Genomic DNA, 25,360 nt, shown 5'->3' with positions numbered 1-25,360 from the left:
TACAGTGTCACCATTTCAGAAATATTGTAATGAAACATGTACATATGATTCAAAACAACAGCATTTCAGAAAATTCAATACACATCCTTCTCGAAACCATGATAGGAAAGTCTTGGGTTCCAGCCTCACCCATACCTTAATAGTGTTAAACCTTAGATGCAAACTAGTAGTGATTGCTTTTTAGCTTACCTGAGCTGAAGGCTCAAGTGAGCTTTTCTGATCAAAATATGTCCGTTGTCGTAAAGTTTTCTCCAGAACCACCACGTCAATTTCAACCAGACTTGGCACAAAGCATCCTTGGGTGAAGGGCTTTCAAGTTTTTTTAAATGAATTAGGGCCATAATCACAAAAATGCAAAAATAGGGTGGGGTCATTTAAAATGTTTCTTCTCCAGAACCATTGGGCCAGATGAGCTGATATTTACATGAAAGCTTCCTGACAGAGTGGAGATAAAATTTTGTTAAAATCATGGCCCCTGGGGGGTAGGTTGGGGCCACAATAGGGATCAAAGTTTTATATGGGAATAAATAGAGAAAATCTTTTTCTCAAGACCCACTGGGCCAGAAGAGCTGAGATGTACATGAAAGCTTCCTGACATAGTCATACAAATGTAGTCCAAACCCACACACAAGTACATAATATACATGTATTAGGGAGCTGAAGCGACCAGAAAAAGAAAGAAAGAATCCAAACGCTAATAAAACTTATAATGCATGTACCTACATCTAGAATTTAGAACATTTCGATTGGTCACTTTCTGTTCAGCTTCTGAGGTCTCATTGGCCATTGGTAGATCGGTTGTCTTTGATTGGTTGTCTTTAAATGACATATCAGCAACACTGTCCTCCATAAAACTTTCTTCAAAGTACTGTGTTAAATCTTTTTGCCTGGAATCCTGGATTAAACAATGGTTCTGAATATATTAATTATGAATACTTTGATCATACATTTGTAATTTACATTGAAAATAAGGCCTAGAAAACTTCATTACTTGGTTTTCAGGCCCGCCTGCATCTGTTTAAACAATACACATTGACCATTCACAAAAGTGATCCTTCTTATCAAGGTCACTAAATGATCCTTCTTATCAAGGTCACTAAGTGGTCCTTCTTAACAAGGTCACTAAGTAGGCCACTTAATCTTATTAAAAGTCACTAAGTGATCCTTCTTATCAAGGTTACTGAGTGGTCCTTCTTATCAAGGTCACTAAGTGGTCCTTCTTAACAAGGTCACTAAGTGATCCTTCTTATCAAAGTCACTAAGTGTCCTTGACAAGACAGATCACTTTATATTACGAAGAATCGCACAGTGACCTTGACGAAATGGATCACAAAGTGGTTTTAATAAGACCATTAAATATTCCTGATACACATAAGAAAGATCACCCAGAAGTAATAATAGGAATTACTTTGTGTCCTTCATGAAATGTGTGGCATTAAAGTAATGCTTATAAATAAGACCATTAAGTGATTTCTTTAAAGGCCATTAATAATAATAACAATATTTTCTTCTTACTTTTACAACTTTGGTGTCTGCAGCAGAAAAGTCCTCTTTACTGAGTCCAGCCTTACTTAACACCTCTAATTTCTTCTGGACAAGTGGCCTGCAGGAAAATACATGGATATTTACAGCAAAAGAAAAGAAATAGCATGTCCCAGGAGGAAGGAGAACTACCTCTCAAATTACTTGGATCCATCACATAAAAGTTGAATCTTCATTATATTTTCTAATATCAACTAGAGATTGTTTTTATGAAAAACAAATGTCTCTCCAGCTCCCCAAATTGGAAGTGCTCCAAATAAAAACCTCCTCCCCTTAATGTACTGCATGGTATGGAGGAGAAAGCATGAGCAGAAACATGGACATTATGAACTCCGATAAGACACATAGGAGAAGTGTTCACAAACTATTACACACTCTCCAACCCTAAAATGCACCATAACTTTAAGGTCCCTGCAATATGCACATCTGCAAATGGCATTGAAGTATTGCACAACATTTCAAGTCTATCCAATAAGCCATACATGTATATGAGGAGAAGTGTTCACAAGCTATTTTACATCCTCCACTATGACTTAATAGGAAAATAATTGGATCGACAGACACAGACTAGTAAAAGCTTGGTCTGGTCTAGTTTATTTTGTGTCATGATAGCCCGACTGGTGATGTCAAAATATTACTTTTAATTATAAAACCAAAGTTTACATGTATATATTTGAAATTAATGTTTACAGTGACTTTGTAATCTACAATACTTAGTGTGTTTCACCCAAATTCATTTTCAATGTATCGTGATGTTCTACCCAGAGTTATCTTTCCTGTTGTGTTCTTGAATGTACTACGCCCTCTGGTGGCATATTGAAAGTCATTTTTTTTTACGACAACATCATCAGTAACCCACAGTCGGTATCGCTCTCCCTTACCTCGAAAAATTTGCTTGTCTGTGTGTTGAGCTTTCCAATCTGATTAATAAAAGATAGCAACACCAACTGTGTGTTACCAGTGATGTGTGACAACTGTGGGTTACCAGTGATGTGTGACAGCTGTGGGTTACCAGTGATGTGTGACAACTGTGGGTTACCAGTGATGTGTGACAACTGTGGGTTACCAGTGATGTGTGACAGCTGTGGGTTACCAGTGATGTGTGACAGCTGTGGGTTACCAGTGATGTATGAAAACTGTGGGTTACCAGTGATGTGTGACAACTGTGGGTTACCAGTGATGTGTGACAACTGTGGGTTACCAGTGATGTGTGACAGCTGTGGGTTACCAGTGATGTATGAAAACTGTGGGTTACCAGTGATGTGTAACAGCTGTGGGTTACCAGTGATGTATGAAAACTGTGGGTTACCAGTGATGTGTGACAGCTGTGGGTTACCAGTGATGTGTGACAACTGTGGGTTACCAGTGATGTGTGACAACTGTGGGTTACCAGTGATGTGTGACAACTGTGGGTTACCAGTGATGTGTGACAGCTGTGGGTTACCAGTGATGTGTGACAGCTGTGGGTTACCAGTGATGTGTGACAGCTGTTGTGCAGTATCATAATCTTTTTAAAAACAAAACTGTAAGACAGGGATGTGACTGAATTCCTCAGATATAGGAGGAAAACTGGTCAAAAAGGGAGGAAAACACCTCACCCTTCCTGGAAAAATATCATTTTCTGCCACTTTAGATCAAATCCAGAGTGTTTCATTTTTTCGAAAATTGAGCAAATCAGAGGATTTCCTCTGAAAAGAGGAAAAATCACAACCCTGGTAAGAATAAGCTTTCATTTATCATTGGCTTCAATTCTGATCTATAAAATGAAATTGATAGATAATATAGATTTATAGTCTAATGTTTTGTTTACACTGACGATGTCACTATTAGATATTTGGTTTCTCTGGTGGAGGGGGAGATAAACAGTATTTAAAAGAGATGGAAAGGCAGAGCATGTTTTAATGCAGGATCGCTATGAAGACTAGTTTTGTGCTATTTTATGTCATCCTGGATGAATAAAGGCTATTATTAAACAAAGGAAAAATAGAATGTGCAGAAATCAGAATGAATACAGCATACAAGTGATTTTAACACGACAGACAGACGGACCAACCTAATTTATACTGAAAATCATCTCAAATTTCTTTCTCTAGAAATACATGCATTCTTGTCATTTTGATGACAGATCAATTTTCATATCAATTATTAGCATGTTATTTATGATACTGAGAGATGGAGAAACACGTTATATAAAAGAGATCAGCGAGTCTGGTACAATTTTAAGTTACTGGTTCGATTGAGCCCTGCAATTGTACTATGTTCCATTTCTGCTTAGAGTAAAAGCATATCATTCAGTGACCTTACCAGACATGGTCATCAGCTGTTCCTCTGGCCACTAGGTAGTGGACACTGACCATGTCTCTCTGTCCCATCCTGTGAGCTCTGTCCTCAGCCTGAACCAGAATCTGCACAAAATACAAGAAACCTGTCCTTGTCAATTGTCTGCCTGATTGGAACCCTTGTCTATTGCTTCTTTCATTATCAAAATACATTTATATAAATCATAATACTGTTTATGAGATCTGGTAAAGCAGAGCAACCTATCATAACAGGTCATTTTTTTTTTTATCAGCATTTTATACATGTATAAGCATGCACTCTCTTACACATGTATCAGGTCCCCAGCATGATTGTCTCAAATTCCACTGCAGAAGGTCTACACATTATCATGACTTTTTAAAACTATAGCCTGTTGTTTTGGGAATCTAGCTAGATCATTGTACAAACTTCATCATATTACTCAAATCTTACAAAATACAAAACTGAGAATTTTCAGGAGAATTTTAGCACTTTCATTCAGATACCTATCTACAAATTCTCATTTACAACATTGAACTATACCATAACTAGTTCTAATTGTAACGGGGACCGTTACAGATGTTCCCCAAACCTCCCCCAATTAAAAAGTGATGTCCTTGTGAATCTATAGGAAAAACTCATTTTATTTTATCCTTTAATTACATGTAGTACGTTCAATATGGTCATTTCAGTACCAAGAAATGAAAGAAAGTGTTGCACGTGCATACACGCGCACGCGTGTACGATTCCGAATTTTTGTTTATGTCGTTCAACAGGCATTTGTATCATATACCCACGGTATGAATTTCATAACCTTTCCACCACATATAAGGAAGTTATAGCGATTTCAAAATCGTCCAATCAGAATTCAGCACACGTGCATGCAGGTGCTGAGCAGTAATTCTAACCACAGCAATTTGTAAGGAGTACCAAGACACATCTAAATCCCTAATATCAATAGAATTTGATGAAAAACAAAAACGTTATCGTTCTTTAAATATTGAACATTTGAAAAACGTTGCACGCGCATGCGCGTTGGCATTTTTTGTTACACCAAAATATAGATACACATATTGTCTACGTATGCTGTGAATATCATCTCATTCGCTTCATAAATAAGATAGTTACAGACGTTTTAGTACTATCCAATCAAAATGAAGCGCACGTGCATGCGCGTGCAAATTGGTAATTTTGACCATGCAAATCAGTTAAGGGTCTCAATATCTACTTATGATATGAATATCAAGCCATTTCAATGAAGAACAAAAAAGTTAGACTGATTCCAAAGTTAGAGTACAAATTTTGTAATGCACGTGCACGCACATGCGTGCGCGTGCAGACAAAATAAATATCATTTTTGATATCTACAAATGATATACTACCATCCTATTTAGGTTTCATATCGATCCCTTTAATATTCTGATTTTCCATTTTTTGTACCAAAATTGCAGTGCACGTGCGCGCGCGTGCATGCACGTGCAGACAAAATGACTATCACTATGCACATCTACAAACGCTATACTATCATCCTGGAAAGTTTCATATCGATCCCTTTTGTAGTTTCTGAGAACACTACCGGACAAAAAAGTACCGGAGAAAAAGAATAATAATAATAATAACTAGAAACTCATTACTAGTAATGAGTAGGTCTTCCGTTAGATCACTTCCGGTAAAGAGCTTTCTGTTCCTACGAAAACCATTTAAATGTATCAGAAAATGTGCCTTAACAATCAATGAGAAATGTATTATCGAATTTTTTACTCATTTCTCGTAACTTCCGGTGATGACCGGAAGTACTTTTATGATGCGTTTTCCTATAAATGACAGCGACTCTTTACTGTTGATATTCCCTGAGAATTTCACGTCTCTATCTGAAAGAATTCTCAACAAAAACAAGTAGACTAAAGAAAGAAAAAGTAGTAGGTTACTACCGACCGGAAGTCAATTTTGAAAAACAAAATTATCAAAACTTTAGAAGTTGATACTTTTATTAAGACATGTGAAAATCATATGAAAGACTTCAAATATACGCGAGATTTATGGGGACAAAGAGAGGAAAAGTAAAAAGGTATTTTATCAAGAAACCGGAAGTAGTCGTTTTGACTACCGACAGAGTCCATATTCTTTTGACACTTTGAAAGAGAGTTAATAAACTAGTATAGTTTTCAATTTAAAGGAAAAAGTTTGAAATTTGCGATTCTTTCCCTCACTTCCGGTGACGACAGGAAGTGAGGGTCGACATATTCAACCCCCTACTGCACTCTTACAAACGGAGATTGATCATCCCTGAATATTTGATGAACCTATATTTTACCTTTTCGAAGTAAAATGCTGGACAAAATTCCTTTTGAGAAACAGAAAATCGGCCATATTTTCCGACCGGAAGTGAATTTTGTAAAAACAAAAATAATTATAGCAAGGTCATTTCATCAGACATTATTCCTGAAAATATCAAGAAAATATATCCAGACTCGAAGAAATCGGAAAATCAACATTTATTCAAATACTTCCGGTAGAGACCGGAAGTGACGGATGAAAAAATTGAATGTATGTGTACATTGGACTAATGTTAGTTGATCAACTCTAGAAGTTTCAAGCGTCTATCTATATTCATTATTGAGAAAGTGAAAAGACAAGGTTTGAATATGTCCACCCCATATCTCACGACCGGAAATGAATTTTACAAAAATATTTAAATATACTCTAGACATTTATAGTATCTATAACATATATAAAATTCAAATCATTAACTTGTTTCATGACCGAGATTTATGGCACTGAAAAATGAGAGAATGAATAGTCTTTCTTTGTTATAACCGGAAGTTGGAAATTCAACTTCCGGTGGGGTCAACATTTTTTGAGAATTAGAACGAGACCTAGAAAACCGATATAGGTTTCAATTTGAAAGAAAAAAGTTTGAAATTTATGATTCATTAATCACTTCCGGTGACGACCGGAAGTGACGGACGACATTCTTAACCCCCTCCTGCACGCCTACAAAGTGAGATCTATTAACTCTGAAAATTTGGTGACTCTATCTTTTACTGTTTCTGAGAAAAACGCTAGACAAGGAAAACAGCTAATAAGCCGTATTTGCCGACCGGAAGTGAATTCTACAAAAATATTTGACGTTACTCTAGACATTTATAGTGACTATAATATATGTAAAACTCAACTCATTAACTAGTTTCATGACCGAGATTTATGGCACTGAAAAATGAGAGAATGAGTGGGCTTTCTTTGATATAACCGGAAGTTGAAGATTCAACTTCCGGTGGGGTCAACATTTTTTGAGAATTAGAACGAGATATAATAAACCAAAGTAGGTTTCAATTTGAAAGAAAAAAGTTTGAAATTGATGATTTATTTGATCACTTCCGGTGACGACCGGAAGTGACGGCGACAAAAAATAATACGTGCATGCACCATAGAGAAAATAGATCTATCATCCCTGAAAGTTTCATTCGATTATCTTTAGTGGTTTTCAAGTTTACCCCCGGACAAAGTTTCTTTCAAAAACCGGAAAATCGGACGTATCTGACGAACGGAAGTGAATTTTGAAAAAATGCCTCGAGGTACCATCGTTGTCTATAACCTGTGAAAGTTTCAGGAAAATCCATCCAGCGGTCTCGGAGACGAAAGGGAAAAAAAAAAAATAATAATAATAATAACTAGAAAATCATTACTAGTAATGAGTAGGTCTTCCGTTAGATCACTTCCGGTAAAGAGCTTTCTGTTCCTACGAAAACCATTTAAATATATCAGAAAATAAGCCTTAACAATGAATGAGAAATGTATTATCGAATTTTTTACTCATTTCTCGTAACTTCCGGTGATGACCGGAAGTACTTTTATGATGCGTTTTCCTATAAATGACAGCGACTCTTTACTGTCTATATTCCCTGAAAATTTCACGTCTCTATCTGAAAGAGTTCTCAACAAAAAGAAGTAGACTAAAGAAAGAAAAAGTAGTAGGTTACTACCGACCGGAAGTCAATTTTGAAAAACAAAATGATCCAAACTCTAGAAGTTGATACTTTTATTATGACATGTGAAAATCATATGAAAGACTTCAAATATACGCGAGATTTATGGTGACAAAGAGATGAAAAGTAAAAATGTATTTTATCAAGAAACCGGAAGTAGATGTTTTGACTACCAACGGAGTCAATATTCTTTTGACACTTTCAAAGAGACTTAATAAACTAGTATAGGTTTCAATTTACAAGAAAAAGTTTGAAATTTGCGATTCTTTCAATCACTTCCGGTGACGACAGGAAGTGACGGTTGACATGTTCAACCCTCTACTGCATGACTGCAAACGGAGATTTATAATTCCTGAATAATTGATGAACCTATATTTTACCTTTTCCAAGAAAAATGCTGGACAAAATTCCTTTTGAGAAACAGAAAATCGCCCATATTTTCCGACCGGAAGTGAATTTTGTAAAAACAAAAATAGTTATAGGAAGGTCCTTTCATAAGACATTATTCCTGAAAATTTCAAGAAAATCTATCCACCATCTCTGAGAAATCACTCGAAGAAATCGGAAAATCGACATTTTTCAAATACTTCCGGTATAGACCGGAAGTGACGGACGAAAAAATTGAATGTATGTGTACAATGGACTAATGTTAGTTGATCAACTCTACAAGTTTCAAGCGTCTATCTATATTCATTATTGAGAAACTGAAAAAACAAGGTTTGAATATGTCCACCCCATATCTCACGACCGGAAGTGAATTTTACAAAAATATTTAAATTTACACTAGACATTTATAATGTCTATAACATATGTAAAATTCAAATCATTAACTTGTTTTATGACCGAGATTTATGGCACTGAAAAATGAGAGAATGAATAGTTTTCTTTCATATAACCGGAAGTTGGAGATTCAACTTCCGGTGGGGTCAATAGTTTTTGACAATTAGAACGAGACCTAATAAACCGATATAGGTTTCAATTTGAAAGAAAAAAGTTTGAAATTTATGATTTATCAATCACTTCCGGTGACGACCGGAAGTGACGGCCGACATTCTTACCCCCCTACTGCACCCCTACAAAGTGAGATCTATTAACTCCGAAATTTTGGTGACTCTATCTTTTACCGTTTCTGAGAAAAACGATTGACAACGAAAACAGCTCATAAGCCGTATTTGCCGACCGGAAGTGAATTTTACAAAAATATTTGACGTTACTCTAGACATTTATAGTGACTATAATATATGTGAAACTCAACTCACTATCTAGTTTCATGACCGAGATTTATGGCACTGAAAAATGAGAGAATGAATAGTCTTTCTTTGATATAACCGGAAGTTGAAGATTCAACTTCCGGTGGGGTCAACATTTTTTGAGATTTAGAACGAGATATAGTAAACCAAAGTAGGTTTCAATTTGAAAGAAAAAAGTTTGAAATTGATGATTTATTTGATCACTTCCGGTGACGACCGGAAGTGACGGCGACAAAAAATATTACGTGCATGCACCATAGAGAAAATAGATCTATCATCCCTGAAAGTTTCATTCGATTATCTTTAGTGGTTTTCAAGTTTACCCCCGGACAAAGTTTCTTTCAAAAACCGGAAAATCGGACGTATCTGACGAACGGAAGTGAATTTTGAAAAAATGAAAAAAATGCCTCGAGGTACCATCGTTCCCTATAACCTGTGAAAGTTTCAGGAAAATCCATCCAACGGTCTCGGAGACGAAAGGGAAAAAAAAAAAAAAAAAATAATAATAATAATAACTAGACACGATCTCGTTGCGAGCAACGAGTAGGTCTTCCGTCCGATTTGTTGATGCACTCGGAGTGAAAAAAAAAGAAAGAAAAAGACAAATGAGTCCCAATTTAGTTTCCGACTTTAAGACACTTTAGATATAATCAATTTTTCATATCATAAGCTTCTGAAGCAAAGTTGCGGTGAAATTCGTTTGAAATTCGACTCTCCAGGCGAGCCATAAGGCCCGCGGGCCTATTTCTTGATGTCATTTGTTAGCCCTCTATAGACTCAACAACTTTAGTTCTATATGTCTTTACAAAATATTTACCTGTAAAAAGTTATTGAGATCGACCGATATCGACAAAAAATCGACTCTACAGGCGAGCCATTAGGACCATAGGCCTATTTCTTGATATCAATCGATAGATCTCGATAAACTGAACAACTTTTGTTCAATATGTCCTTACAAAATATTTACCAGTTACAAGTTTTTGAAATCGACTGATATCGACAAAAATCGACTCTACAGGCGAGCCATGAGGCCCACAGACCCATTTTTTGATATTGATCGATAGGTTATGACACATTGAACAACTTTTATTCAATAATGCTTTTCAAAAAATATGTCGTTTTAAAGATATGAGGCGTCAAATATTTACGATTTTGGCCCTTAAAATCTCTAATTACGTAACATATGACCTACTTTTTGATTTGATAAGATCAAGCTCGTTGAGATGAACATTTCCGCTTCTACAACTTATTATAAAATATTAATAGTTTCTGAGATATTCTCAAAAACATTTGGACCCTTCTGAACCCCTAATTTAAAGGGCCAGCCCGTTTTGCTTGATATCGTAAGAAAGGCCTTGTCATTTTAAACATTTTTTGCTCAACAAGTATTTAGAAATTCTTTACCGTTCTCGAGTTATCTCTACAAGAAATATTTAGGGGCCAAACTGTAGCTCCCTAACGGGGCCTCATAGGGAAAAAACGAAATGTACATATTGTTTAGATTATCATTCTGAACAACTTTTGTTCAATAATGCTTTTCAAAATATTTGTCGTTTTCAAGATATGAGGCGTCAATTATTTATGATTTTGGCCCTTAAAATCCCTTATTACGTAACATATGACCTACTTTTTGATTTGATAAGAACAAGCTCGTTTAGATGAACATTTCCGCTTCAATGACTTATTACAAAATATTAATAGTTTCTGAGATATTCTCATAAACCTTTGGACCCTTCTGGGCCCCTAATTTAAAGGGTCAGCCCCTTTTGCTTGATATCGTAAGAAAGGTCATGACATTTCAAACATTTTTTGTTCAACAAGTATTTAGAAATTCTTTACCGTTCTGGAGTTATTTCTAGAAGTAATTTTTAGGGGCCAAACTGTAGCTCCCTAACGGGGCCACATAGGGTAAAAACGAAATATGCATATTCTTCAGATCATCATTCTGAACAACTTTTGTTCTTTATTGCTTTTCAAAATATTTGTCGTTTTCGAGATACAAGGGGTAAAAAATTTATGGTTTTGGCCCTTAAAATCCCTTATTACGTAACATATGACCTAAATTTTTATCTGAATAGATTTGGATTGTTGAGATGAACATTTTTTGTTCTTTGACTTATACCAAAATATTAACGACTTTTGAGATATTTGATCTAGACTTTGAGCCCTTCTAGATCCCTAATTGAAGGGGCTAGCCCCTAAATCTTGATATTTTCGAAAAGATCTCGTAAATGTGCACAACTTTTGTTCTACATGTCTTAACAAAATATTTGCAAGAAAAAAGATATTGGAGATCAAAGGTCAAAAATCGCCGAAATTGGCGAAACATTTTGGCATCCATTTTTTCAGGTCCAGGCGAGCGTTTAGGCAAATCGCCTCCGGTAAAATCGAATCCCCCACAAATCTTCTAAAATGTTTACTCTATCTTGTGTAGAAATTTCAAGACTCTAGCTTCAAAACTAACGGAGGAGATGCGTGGACAACAAGGCCCTTCAAAAAGTCACTAAAAGAGAGATAACTCCTGACCGGAAGTGACGTCAAGCACGAAATTTTGCAAGCAAAGTCTCGTCACCAAAAGACATCTTTCCTGAAAATTTCGTGAAAATCGATCGAGAAATGGCTGAGAAAAACGCGTGTACTACCAAGGAAAATAATAATAATAATAATAATAATAACTAGACACGATCTCGTTGCGAGCAACGAGTAGGTCTTCCGTCCGATTTGTTGATGCACTCGGAGTTAAAAAAAAAAAAAGAAAGACAAATGAGTCCCAATTTAGTTTCTGACTTTAAGACACTTTAGATATAATCAATTTTTCATATCATAAACTTCTGAAGCAAAGTTGCGGTGAAATTCGTTTGAAATTCGACTCTCCAGGCGAGCCATAAGGCCCGTGGGCCTATTTCTTGATGTCATTTGTTAGCCCTCTATAGACTCAACAACTTTAGTTCTATATGTCTTTACAAAATATTTACCTGTAAAAAGTTATTGAGATCGACCGATATCGACAAAAAATCGACTCTACAGGCGAGCCATTAGGACCATAGGCCTATTTCTTGATATCAATCGATAGATCTCGATAAACTGAACAACTTTTGTTCAATATGTCCTTACAAAATATTTACCAGTTACAAGTTTTTGAAATTGACTGATATCGACAAAAATCGACTCTACAGGCGAGCCATGAGGCCCACAGACCCATTTTTTGATATTGATCGATAGGTTATGACACATTGAACAACTTTTGTTCAATAATACTTTTCAAAAAATATGTCGTTTTAAAGATATGAGGCGTCAAATATTTACGATTTTGGCCCTTAAAATCTCTAATTACGTAACATATGACCTACTTTTTGATTTGATAAGATCAAGCTCGTTGAGATGAACATTTCTGCTTCTACAACTTATTATAAAATATTAATAGTTTCTGAGATATTCTCAAAAACATTTGGACCCTTCTGAACCCCTAATTTAAAGGGCCAACCCGTTTTGCTTGATATCGTAAGAAAGGCCTTGTCATTTTAAACATTTTTTGCTCAACAAGTATTTAGAAATTCTTTACAGTTCTCGAGTTATCTCTACAAGAAATATTTAGGGGCCAAACTGTAGCTCCCTAACGGGGCCACATAGGGAAAAAACGAAATGTACATATTGTTTAGATTATCATTCTGAACAACTTTTGTTCAATAATGCTTTTCAAAATAGTTGTCGTTTTCAAGATATGAGGCGTCAATTATTTATGATTTTGGCCCTTAAAATCCCTTATTACGTAACATATGACCTACTTTTTGATTTGATAAGAACAAGCTCGTTTAGATGAACATTTCCGCTTCAATGACTTATTACAAAATATTAATAGTTTCTGAGATATTCTCATAAACCTTTGGACCCTTCTGGGCCCCTAATTTAAAGGGTCAGCCCCTTTTGCTTGATATCGTAAGAAAGGTCATGACATTTCAAACATTTTTTGTTCAACAAGTATTTAGAAATTCTTTACCGTTCTGGAGTTATTTCTAGAAGTAATTTTTAGGGGCCAAACTGTAGCTCCCTAACGGGGCCACATAGGGTAAAAACGAAATATGCATATTCTTCAGATCATCATTCTGAACAACTTTTGTTCTTTATTGCTTTTCAAAATATTTGTCGTTTTCGAGATACAAGGGGTAAAAAATTTATGGTTTTGGCCCTTAAAATCCCTTATTACGTAACATATGACCTAAATTCTTATATGAATAGATTTGGATTGTTGAGATGAACATTTTTTGTTCTTTGACTTATACCAAAATATTAACGATTTTTGAGATATTTGATCTAGACTTTGAGCCCTTCTAGATCCCTAATTGAAGGGGCTAGCCCCTAAATCTTGATATTTTCGAAAAGATCTCGTAAATGTGCACAACTTTTGTTCTACATGTCTTAACAAAATATTTGCAAGAAAAAAGATATTGGAGATCAAAGGTCAAAAATCGCCGAAATTGGCGAAACATTTTGGCATCCATTTTTTCAGGTCCAGGCGAGCGTTTAGGCAAATCGCCTCCGGTAAAATCGAATCCCCCACAAATCTTCTAAAATGTTTACTCTATCTTGTATAGAAATTTCAAGACTCTAGCTTCAAAACTAACGGAGGAGATGCGTGGACAACAAGGCCCTTCAAAAAGTCACTAAAAGAGAGATAACTCCTGACCGGAAGTGACGTCAAGCACGAAATTTTGCAAGCAAAGTCTCGTCACCAAACGACATCTTTCCTGAAAATTTCGTGAAAATCGATCGAGAAATGGCTGAGAAAAACGCGTGTACTACCAAGGAAAATAATAATAATAATGAAGAAGAAGAACGCGAACAATAATAGTAAGGTCTTCCGCAGGAGACGGAAGACCTTAATAATGAAGAAGAAGAACGCGAACAATAATAGTAAGGTCTTCCGCAGGAGACGGAAGACCTTAATAAACAGTAGAATCACTAGAAGGTCTTCCGTTGGAAACGGAAGACCTTAATAATAATAAACAGTAGAATCACTAGAAGGTCTTCCGTTGGAAACGGAAGACCTTAACTAGACACTCATTACTAGTAATTAGTAGGTCTTCCGTTAGATCACTTCCAGTAAAGAGTTTTCTATTCCTACGAAAACCATTTAAATGTATCAGAAAATGTGCCTTAACAATCAATGAGAAATGTATTATCGAATTTTTTACTCCTTTCTCGTAACTTCCGGTGACGACCGGAAGTACTATTCAGATGCGTTTTCCTATAAATGACAGCGATTCTTTACTGTTGATATTCCCTGAAAATTTCACGTCTCTATCTGAAAGAGTTCTCAACAAAAAGAAGTAGGCTAAAGAAAGAAAAAGTAGTAGGTTACTACCGACCGGAAGTCAATTTTGAAAAACAAAATTATCAAAACTTTAGAAGTTGATACTTTTATTATGACATGTGAAAATCATATGAAAGACTTCAAATATAAGCGAGATTTATGGGGACAAAGAGATGAAAAGTAAAAAGGTATTTTATCAAGAAACCGGAAGTAGTTGTTTTGACTACCGACGGAGTCAATATTCTTTTGACACTTTCAAAGAGATTTAATAAACTAGTAAAGGTTTCAATTTAAAAGAAAAAGTTTGAAATTTGCGATTCTTTCAATCACTTCCGGTGACGACAGGAAATGACGGTCGACATGTTCAACCCACTACTGCACGCTTGCGAACGGAGATTGATCATCCCTGAATAATTGATGAACCTATATTTTACCTTTTCCAAGAAAATTCCTTTTGAGAAACAGAAAATCGCCCATATTATCCGACCGGAAGTGAATTTTGTAAAAACAAAAATAATTATAGCAAGGTCATTTCATAAGACATTATCCCTGAAAATTTTAAGAAAATATGTCCAGCCATCTCTGAGAAATCACTCGAAGAAATCGGAAAATCGGAAAATCGACAATTTTTCAAATACTTCCGGTATAGACCGGAAGTGACGGACAAAAAAATTGAATGTATGTGTACAATGGACTAATGTTAGTTGATCAACTCTACAAGTTTCAAGCGTCTATCTATCTTCATTATTGAGAAACTGAAAAAACAAGGTTTGAATATGTCCACCCCATATCTCACGACCGGAAGTGAGATTTACAAAAATATTTAAATATACTCTAGACATTTATAGTGTCTATAACATATGTAAAATTCAAATCAGTAACTTCTTTTATGACCGAGATTTATGGCACTGAAAAATGAGAGAATGAATAGTCTTTCTTTGAAATAACCGGAAGTTGGAGATTCAACTTCCGGTGGGGTCAACATTTTTTGAGAATTAGAACGAGACCTAGTAAACCGATATAGGTTTCAATTTGAAAGAAAAAAGTTTGAAATTTATGATTCTTTAATCACTTCCGGTGACGACCGGAAGTGACGGCCGACATTCTTAACCCCCTACTGCACGCCTACAAAGTGAGATCTATTACCTCTGAAAATGTGGTGACTCTATCTTTTACCGTTTCTGAGAAAAACGCTGGACAATGAAAACAGCTAATAAGCCGTATTTGCCGACCGGAAGTGAATTTCACAAAAATATTTAACGTTACTCTAGACATTTATAGTAACTATAATATATGTGAAACTCAACTCATTAACTAGTTTCATGACCGAGATTTATGGCACTGAAAAATGAGAGAATGAATAGTCTTTCTTTGATATAACCGGAAGTTAGAGATTGAACTTCCGGTGGGGTCAACATTTTTTGAGAATTAGAACGAGATATAGTAAACCGAAATAGGTTTCAATTTGAAAGAAAAAAGTTTGAAATTGATGATTCATTTAATCACTTCCGGTGACGACCGGAAGTGACGGCGACAAAAAATATTACGTGCATGCACCATAGAGAAAATAGATCTATCATCCCTGAAAGTTTCATTCGATTATCTTTAGTGATTTTCAAGTTTACCCCCGGACAAAGTTGCTGTCAAAAACCGGAAAATCGGACGAATCTCACAAACGGAAGTGAATTTTGAAAAAATGAAAAAAACGCCTCGAGGTACACTCGTTCTCTTCAATCTGTGAAAGTTTCAGGAAAATCCATCCAACGGTCTCGGAGACGAAAGGGAAAAAAATAATAATAATAAACAGTAGAATCACTAGAAGGTCTTCCGTTGGTAACGGAAGACCTTAATAAGAAACAGAGTAAAAACAATATGTTCCCAAACTTTGTTTGGGGAACATAATTACACCCAGACTTGTGTGCATGAGGGTGAAATAATTGTCCTACCCAGACTTGTGAGAGTGAAATACATGTAATTGTCCTACCCAGACTTGTGAGAGTGAAATACATGTAATTGTCCTACCCAGACTTGTGAGAGTGAAATACATGTAATTGTCTGGGTAGGACAATTATTTCGACTTGTGAGAGTGAAATACGTGTAATTGTCCTACCCAGACTTGTGTGAGGGTGAAGTAATTTTCCTACCCCAGGGTTCCAGAAAAGTTCACCAAACACCACCAGACTGGCAGCTGACAAATTCAAACCAGCATTGGCAGCACAGATAGACAATATCGCCACTCGGATCAAATCACTGGTCTGGAATTTCGTACAGAAAAAAGTACGTTGTTCAGGCGAGGTTTTCCCATCAATCCTTATATAACCTTTCTCAATCTGTGGGAAAAACAATGTAACAAATACATGCACCTGCAATAAATTGAATTCTGTTCTAAACAAGAGGCCCATGAGTGGAATATTAACGGACATCTGAGTCACCTGTGTGCTTTTGATGTTTTTGTATCTTATATACGTTATACTAGCTGATGGATGTATATTGGTATATCTACATACATACAGAATTTAGAATTCTTTTGAGTTTTTCTAGATCTATTTGTGTTATTTAAGGGAAAATGAATTTTTTCAAAGTGGGCTCATTGCTTAATACAGATAATTATGTAAACAATTTGTCTGCTTATAATGTCCAGCAATAAAGAAGATTTTCTATTGCATTTTAAATTTACGATGTAATTGTAATTAAAAGATTTATATAATGCCCTATCAACATTAATTAGTTCTCTAAAATGCTTTACAAATTAATGTGAGAGAAAAGATAATATAAAATTGATGTGCACATATATGTGAATAAAATATTCATAGTGTCAGAATTAAAATACATAATAATTATTATCATTATTAGGATATACATGTAGTGCCTAATATATGATATAATTACCCTAATAACATATTAAACAATTTAAAACAACCTTTAGAAATAATTAAATACATATAAAGGACATTAAGTATGATAACAAACTACAGTTCAAATAGCAAATGAGGGTTGTTTTTTTTTTTCACACAAAAAAATCACACAATCAAAAGCTAATCTAACAAGATGCGTTTTGAGGTCCACTTTAAAACTAGACATTGAAGTACACTGTCTGAGTTTAAAAGGCAAAGAGTTCCAGAGACTCGATCGATGCGGCCTTATCCAAACGTTGATCCCCATAATTATGTTTTCGTAGTGATCACGTGGGATTGTAAACAGTAAGGATATCCTTTACGTAAACTGGAGATACATGTACACTGTAGGTTGTTGAGATATTTGAAATTATGAAGAAGAATCTTATATTGAATTCTGTTTTCAACTGGGAGCCAGTGAAGATCTATTAGAACAGGAGTAATATGGTCGGATTTTTTTTAGCCTGTTATTAATCTTGCAGCTGTGTTTTGTGCCCTCTGAATTTTGCTGGTGTGTTTGGAATGAACACCATAAAGCAATCCGTAATATAATCTGGATGCAACTAACGAGTAACTTTACTAGAGTTTTACATGCTTCATCATTGATAAAAGGACGGACACAGCCAATTCTGCGAATGTTCAAGCGAGAAATAGAGAGACAGTGTTTTTCCATGGTAAGGGATTTGTCAAAGAATATGCCTAAATTTTTACGATAGATGAATCACTCACAGTCACCAAATTCAAGATCAAAACTGCTCATATCTTTTAAGTTTGTGTTTTGGTGCGAGGACTACAAGTTCAGTTTTATCTTCATTGAGCTTGTTTTATCTTCACATACGTATGTCCGACAAACAACTTGAGAGTCTGAAAGACATATCGGTTCAATTGTCACCAGATTCAACGATGATATACATCTGGGTGTCATCGGTATATATATGATACGTCATATCATGACGTCTGCATACTTCCCCTAAGGATTTTGAAAAAAGAAAGTAGAGTGTCGGATCCAGGACTGAGCCTTGTGGTACACCATATTCGAGGAGACAAGCATCAGACAGCGATGAACCGATGGGAACACGTTGATATCTATCTCTAAGATAGGATTTAATCCATTCCAATGCAGATCCAGTGATACCAAACATGTTGTCCATACGTTGCAATAGGACATTGTGGTGTATGACATCGAAAGCCGCAGAGAGGTCGAGCAATACAAGGATAGTGCAACTGCTATTGTCAAGTGCAGATACGATGTCATGACGTACCTTCATTAGTGCAGTTTCTGTAGAGTGTCCCGTTCTGTACGCGGACTGAAAAATGTCATGCAGTTGATGCATCTCCAGATGAGGTTCGATTCGTTTTACAATAACTTGTTCAAGAATCTTCAAAACGAAAAAGAGATTTGACACAGGGCAATAGTTTTTGAAAATTTCTAGCCCTGGCTTTTTAAATCAGTAATCATTTATGGTCGAACGTCGATTGCCTGCTTAAAGTCACTAGGTACAATGGATTCCAACAGCGACTTGTTTATGATTAAAGTGATGGATGGCAAGAAACTCTCAATGCATTGTCTCAATAGATGCGCAGGAACTGGGTCCAATTCACAAGATTTGGGTGCTGAGTTCAAAATATGGGAAGTTGATGATGGAGGAGCTGAAGTCATCTTGTTTGTCATTAAGTTGTGTTGTTAGTTTGCCGTTGACATTTATGTTCAATATCCAAATACATGTATAAAGAAGATATAAAAGACTATGTGGTGTCTTTTATTTTGAGTTCACTGGGATATATCAAATCGACATGTGGATGAAAATGAGTATTGTTAATAGATAAAATGTCGATATATCTAAATGTCAAGTTCAAGGCCACAGCAAGAGAATTTATTTTCTACTGTAGAAGCTAATTTTCAATAAATTTTGCCTCATAAGAATATATGCTACACGTAGCCTGTGATATTTCCCCTGCCGCAGCAACAAAAAAAAAAAAAAAAAAAGTTGCAGCGCAAAAGTCCTATAATTCCTGTAAAATTTGTCAAATCAAAATTACAGTGTAAATATTGTGACAGTCACTATTAATCCTGCAAAACTAGTGTAGCATGTATAAATTCAACAAATTTCCATAACTCCTGTAAATTTGTCAATTCAAAATGGCAGCACAATATGATCAACAACATATGGTAACTAACAATCCCACAAAATTTGAACAAAATCCGTTCGAGGAGTTGCATCCACAAAGTCAAGAGTGACGGATGGACGGACAGACACCAGTACTTCTATGTCCCCTTCCGGCATGTTGCGGCAGGGACAAAAACGAGTCAGCTAATGATTTGTACCCATGGGAATTCAAACAGACTGCTTGAAAATCACCAAAGAAAATGTAGATATTGTGAATGAGGAACTCCAGCATCTTTTTAGTATCAATTTCAGAGTAGAATCAGAGTGGTGTTTAACAAAATAATTTTTGAACTGTGCACAAGATATCAATATTTCCGTGTTCCATTTTTAGTGAAGAAACAGCTGTTTATGATGTCAAAAAGCCTAGTCTTTAATTCATTGTGAGGAATGGTCGTGTAAAGTGTTGAAAAATCCTACATTTGAGGCTGTTGATTTGGGAAAAGATCAACTTAGCTCCACTCTGGGGGAATGAACTCTGAACTTCATGAATTTCACAGTTTTCAATGTTATATATCAGAATTGGTTCAGTTCTTCCAGAAAAGAAGCTGAAAATGTTCAAAAGTTTAAAACTGATGAACAACAAATGAAGCACGACAACGGACAACAGGAAGTCCATGGGCCACATTGCTCACCTGAGTCACCTTGGCCCATATTTAAAGATTTTCCCTATACATTCACATGTAAAACTTAATAAATCCCTATTGTGGCCCCAACCTACCCTCGGGGGCCATGCATGATTTTTACAAACTTGAATCTCCACTAAGTCAGAAAGCTTTCATGTAAATGTAAACTTCTTTGGCCCAATGGTTCTTGAAAAGATTTTTAATGATTTTCCCTATATATTTGTATGTAAAACTTTGATCCCCTGTCCTACCTCCCGGGGACCATGATTTTTTAAAACTTGAATCTGCACAATGTCAGGAAGCTAGCTTTCATGTAAATTTGTACTTTCCTGGCCCAGTGGTTCTTGAGAAGAAGATCTTTAAAGATATTGCCAACATAATTGTATGTAAAACTTTGATCCCCTGATGTGGCCCCATCTTATCCCCAGGGACCATGATTTTCACAAACTTGAATCTGCACTATGTCAGGAAGCTTTGATGTAAATTTCAGCTTTTCTGGCCCAGAGGTTCTTGAGAAGAAGATCTTAAAAGATTTTCCCTATGTATTTGTATGAAAACTTTGATCCCCTATTGTGGCCCCATCCTACCCCCAGGGGTCATGATTTTAACAAACTTGAATCTGCACTATATGTCAAGAAGCTTTCATGTAAATTTCAGCTCTTTTGGCTCAGCGGTTCTTGTTGAGAAGATTTTTAAATGACCCCACCCTATTTTTGTGATTATCTCCCCTTTGAAGGGGGCATGACCATTCATTTGAACAAATTTGAAAGCCCTTCACCCAAGGATGCTTTTTGCCAAGTGGTTCTGGGGAAGAAATCAAAAGTGTAAAAAGTTTACAAACAGACAGATGACGGACAACAGGCGATCAGCTCAGGTGAGCTAAAACCACATAGCAATGGGTCATCTGAGTAACCTGAAAGCGAATCAATCTTATTTAATAAATTAATCATACGAAGGCCAAAAAAAATTAATTACTTGGTTCTCAGGCCAATTTTGTCAAAAATAAATAAGGGAGGGAGGTTTTTTTTATTTTTACCTCATAAAAAACGGACGAGGGATTTTTAAAAAAAATTTATTTCAAAACTCCCATTTTTTTTAATTCAGTGCTTAATAAACAATGAACAAAGAAATCTGCAAGAACATTATTTCTACATACTAGATTCAGATTCTGCGTTAGATATGTACTCCTCCGGTTTGTTAGCTAGGCCTTTAACTACAGGTGGTGCTTTTCTTAGGGTGTTTTACTTCTATTAAGTTAAATCTCATATTTGCCATTACATTGTCAAAATTAATATGTCAGTCTTTGATTTTCCAACACTTATTGAAATCGGCATATCACCAAACTTCTCGGGAAACGTTTAACTAGTTCCTAGGTGGAGGGAACCATCACTTCTAGAATTATATAGTTCTAGCATGGGACGTGCATCTGAAAATTCACCAACTACATGTATATGCCACGGAAGTATTATCATTGACCCTCTTCAGTCTGCACCGAAAATCAATGCCACGTACTGCGCCAAAACTAACCTGCCAAAACTATCCTGTTACATGTAACTCGGCGGCCATTTGCAATTTGGCCACATGTCTGGATCATCCAGACGTTTGTCAAACATTTTACTGACAGGAGCATCTAAAATGCAGTCAGGGTTTCTGGATTTTTTAAGCACCTACGAGTGCATGAGACAAATTTTATTTTATTCATTAAATTAATGATAAAAATGGATAATGCACATGCATTGTTAAAAGAGATGTGGATGGGCCTGAGAACCAAGTAATTAATTTTTTCGGCTTGAATATGACTATTCTATACAAAAGGTTAAAAATCAGTTGTTGAATACTACAACCCCCCTCCATCATTTGAATGTAATGACTTTCTAACCTTTGCTTGGACAGCGGTTTCAATGTGATGACATTCTGTAACCTTTGATTGGATAGCGGTGTGAATGTGATGACATTCTATAACCTTTGATTGGATAGCGGTGTGAATGTGATGAATTTCTAACCTTTGATTGAACAGCAGTTTCAATGGCATTTAGTACTTCCTGGTGATGGGCAAAAATGAGGAATTTCTTGTCTGAATCCAGCAAGTCCAACACATAGTCCCTAAACAAAAAAATCCTAGTCATTAAAAAACAATAGGAATATCATGTCCGAGCCCAGCAAGACCATCACATAGTCCCTGAACAAAACAAGAGGCCCATGGTCCACATCGCTCACCTGCACATTCTATGTAATAGCCTGTTGCAATGCTCGAACATTCTGTTTATTGACATAGAGCCAGGACCCAGCTAAAAGTCGACCAAAAAATGATAGGCAATTTTTCTGAATTCATTTCTGCATATCTTGGGAAGTATACGGAATTTTGGGATGAATTTGGTACATGTAGTAATGTAGATTGATTAAGTATGAATATATTAAATTACAAAGTAGACTTTTATACCATTTGGTTTTATGTTTTTACATAGGCAAACTTGGGTACCCTATATTTAGAGTTCTATACCTTTACTTTTTAATTAGTCAATTCAAACCCAAGCAATATAATTGCCCGTGATATATATCATTACTACAGTAACTTGATCTGAAGAGTCCAATCATGTTGAGTTGACAGGTGTGGATCATCAGATCACACGAGACGCTAAGCGTCGAGTTTGATCTGATGATCTGCACCTGTCAACGAGACGTGATCCAGCTCTTCGGATCAAGTTACTGTAGTAAGGCCAATTCAACTTAATCAGTAGATTATCATCCAGGGTCACTAAAACATATGGGTTGGGTGGGAGGATTTTATTTTTTAATTTTTATTTTTTGAAAAAATAAAAATAAATGACAAATTGTCAACAGAAGTATATCATGCAAGGTGAAGATAACGAACAGTGATCAATCTCATAACTCCTATAAGCAATACAAATAAATAGTTGGGCAAACACGGACCCCTGGACACACCAGAGGTGGGATCAGGTGCCTAGGAGGAGTAAGCATCCCCTGTTGACCGGTCACACCCGCCGTGAGCCCTATATCCTGATCAGGTAAACAGAGTTATCTGCAGTCAAAATCAATGTGCCAAGATGGATATTAATCTATGCTTATTTTACAGATGAATTCCAGGTTAAGTTTTAATTTCAAACACTGAAAAATACCAAACTACTTTAAGATTTACGCCCGTAAGAACGCGAAAAATTAAGAAAACTATATCTATTTTCTTCACGTGGCTTTTCACGTTGCTATACTGGAAATGTTAACAAGAAGTGTAAATACCAAAGTTGGACATGAAAAATTTCATGAAATTGAAAGTTTTGCAAAATAAAACAAGAGGCCCATGGGCCTAGAATCGCTCTTCTGATACATTGCAGAACAGGCAAAAATTCTCACTAACCAAGATTCATCAATTAACAAAGTCTGATTATGTTAAGTCAAATAGTACCTGAAAATTTAAATGTAACTGTCCAAAAGTAGGTCACGGTGACCTAACTTTGGTCGACACACTGAAGACTCAAAATGCATCAACTGACAAGTCAAATAGTATTCAAATATAGCCGTCAAATTCCAAAAGAAGGCCACAGTGACCTACTTTTTGGTCGACACACTCCAAAGACTCAAGATGCATCAACTGACAAAATTTGATAATTGAAGTCAAATAGTATCTGAAATATTCAGATATAAACGTCAAATTCCAAAAGTAGGTCACAGTGACCTACTTTTTGGTAGACACACTCTGAAGACTCAAGACCAATCAACTGTCAAAGTTTGATGATTGTAAGTCAAATAGTATCTGAAATATTCAAATATAATCGTCAAAATCCAAAAATAGGTCACGGTGACCTACTTTTTAGTCAACACTCTGAAGACTCAACATGCATCATCTGTCAAAGTTTGATAATTGTAAGTCAAATAGTATCTGAAATATTAAAATATAGCCGTCAAATTCCAAAAGTAGGTCACGGTGACCTACTTTTTGGTCAACAAACTATGAAGACTCAAGATGCATTAACTGACAAAGTTTGATGATCCTAGCTTTCATAGTGTCCAAAATATGCATCTAAAATTGAAAATGTGAAATTTCAATGTCTGCAAAATTCAAAAAGTATGTCACTGTGACCTCATTTTTTTTATAAATATGTTTCCAGGCCTCTAGACGCATCAACTTACAAGGTTTGATGATTCTAAACCTCTCGGTATCTGAAATAACAACCTAAAATGTATTCATAAATGATTAGCCATAAAATTCAGAAAGTAGGTCATGGTGACATACTTTTCACATGACGCACTTTAAGGTCCCATGATCCATCAACTGACAACTTTTGATGATCATAGGCTCAAAAGATATGCATCAAAATCCATTTAATATTAATTGCCTGCGAAATTCAAAAAGTAGGTCACCATGACCTACTTTTGAGACAACATGATATTAAGTCCTAAGATGTATCAACTGACAAATTTTGATGATCCTAATCCTTATACTAAGCAAAATATCAAAGTTTTAAGAAAACAAAATTTAAGGTCAACTTTGAAGTGACCTTGAGACCACACCCTTTTGCCCCAGGATGATGCCTTGACCAATTTTTCATCTACAACCTATCCTCATCCTTATGCATAAGTTTGGTGATAATTTGCCCAGTGGTTCTTGAGAAGATTTTTTAGCAACCACTACTTTTGTTTGCATTTTCCTAATTACCTCCCCTTGTTAAAGGGTCACAACCCTAGTTTTAGTATAAATGAAAAGCATTGGGCCAAGGATACCCTGTGACAAATTTGACAAAAATTGGCCAAGAGGTTCTTGAGATATAGCCCCTTTTCCAAAAAGTTGACGCACACCGCACGCCAGACATATGGCCATATGATTAGCTCTTTGAGCCTTCAGCTCAGAAGAGCTAAAAAATCGGGGTGGGCGGGGATGACAATCTATCAATTAAGTTGAATTGGTCTAACTATAAATTTATCATATACTCCTTATGCATTTAAAATCCACATTTATAAGATAATAAATGTAATCCAAATTATCCATAACATACTAGACATACATGTACAGTGAAATTATATTTTGTGTATGCAGTTTTGTTTGTGACGTGGTCGATATTGTTCACAATACACGTTGTGTTGATGCATTGTGACATCATCAGTTTCAGAGAAAACAATATCGTGGTGATCCGGAAAACCGGATCACACTCTGTGAAATCCAACAGTATCAAAAAACGAAACATTCATGGGTATATAATAAATACAGATATTTTCCTTAAGACGTTTTATGATACAGGCACTGTAATATAGGTTCAATACAGGCATTGTAATAT

General features: G+C 35.8%; 1 protein-coding gene across 6 annotated transcripts in view; it reads right to left on the bottom strand.

The window, feature by feature from the left end:
- The window catches only part of LOC125665891 (SWI/SNF-related matrix-associated actin-dependent regulator of chromatin subfamily A-like protein 1), a 61,787-nt gene that overhangs the window by 442 nt on the left and 35,985 nt on the right, over positions 1 to 25,360 (bottom strand). For 4 of the 6 annotated variants that reach the window (XM_048898846.2, XM_048898845.2, XM_048898848.2 and 1 more), the window contains exons 12-17: positions 22,076 to 22,175; positions 18,544 to 18,660; positions 16,532 to 16,717; positions 3,847 to 3,947; positions 1,516 to 1,603; positions 724 to 895 (exon numbers count right to left, since the gene is read on the bottom strand). In XM_048898846.2, the coding sequence (XP_048754803.2) occupies positions 724 to 895; positions 1,516 to 1,603; positions 3,847 to 3,947; positions 16,532 to 16,717; positions 18,544 to 18,660; positions 22,076 to 22,175 (764 nt within the window). The remainder of the gene's footprint in view (positions 1 to 723; positions 896 to 1,515; positions 1,604 to 3,846; positions 3,948 to 16,531; positions 16,718 to 18,543; positions 18,661 to 22,075; positions 22,176 to 25,360) is intronic. The other 2 variants (XM_056151121.1, XM_056151122.1) reach the window with 1 other exon arrangement.

This window comes from Ostrea edulis, chromosome 10, assembly GCF_947568905.1.
Source record: "Ostrea edulis chromosome 10, xbOstEdul1.1, whole genome shotgun sequence".
Taxonomy (NCBI): Eukaryota; Metazoa; Mollusca; class Bivalvia; order Ostreida; family Ostreidae; genus Ostrea; species Ostrea edulis.
Note: the sequence above shows the minus strand (reverse complement) of the source record. Positions and strands in the feature narration are given on the sequence as shown.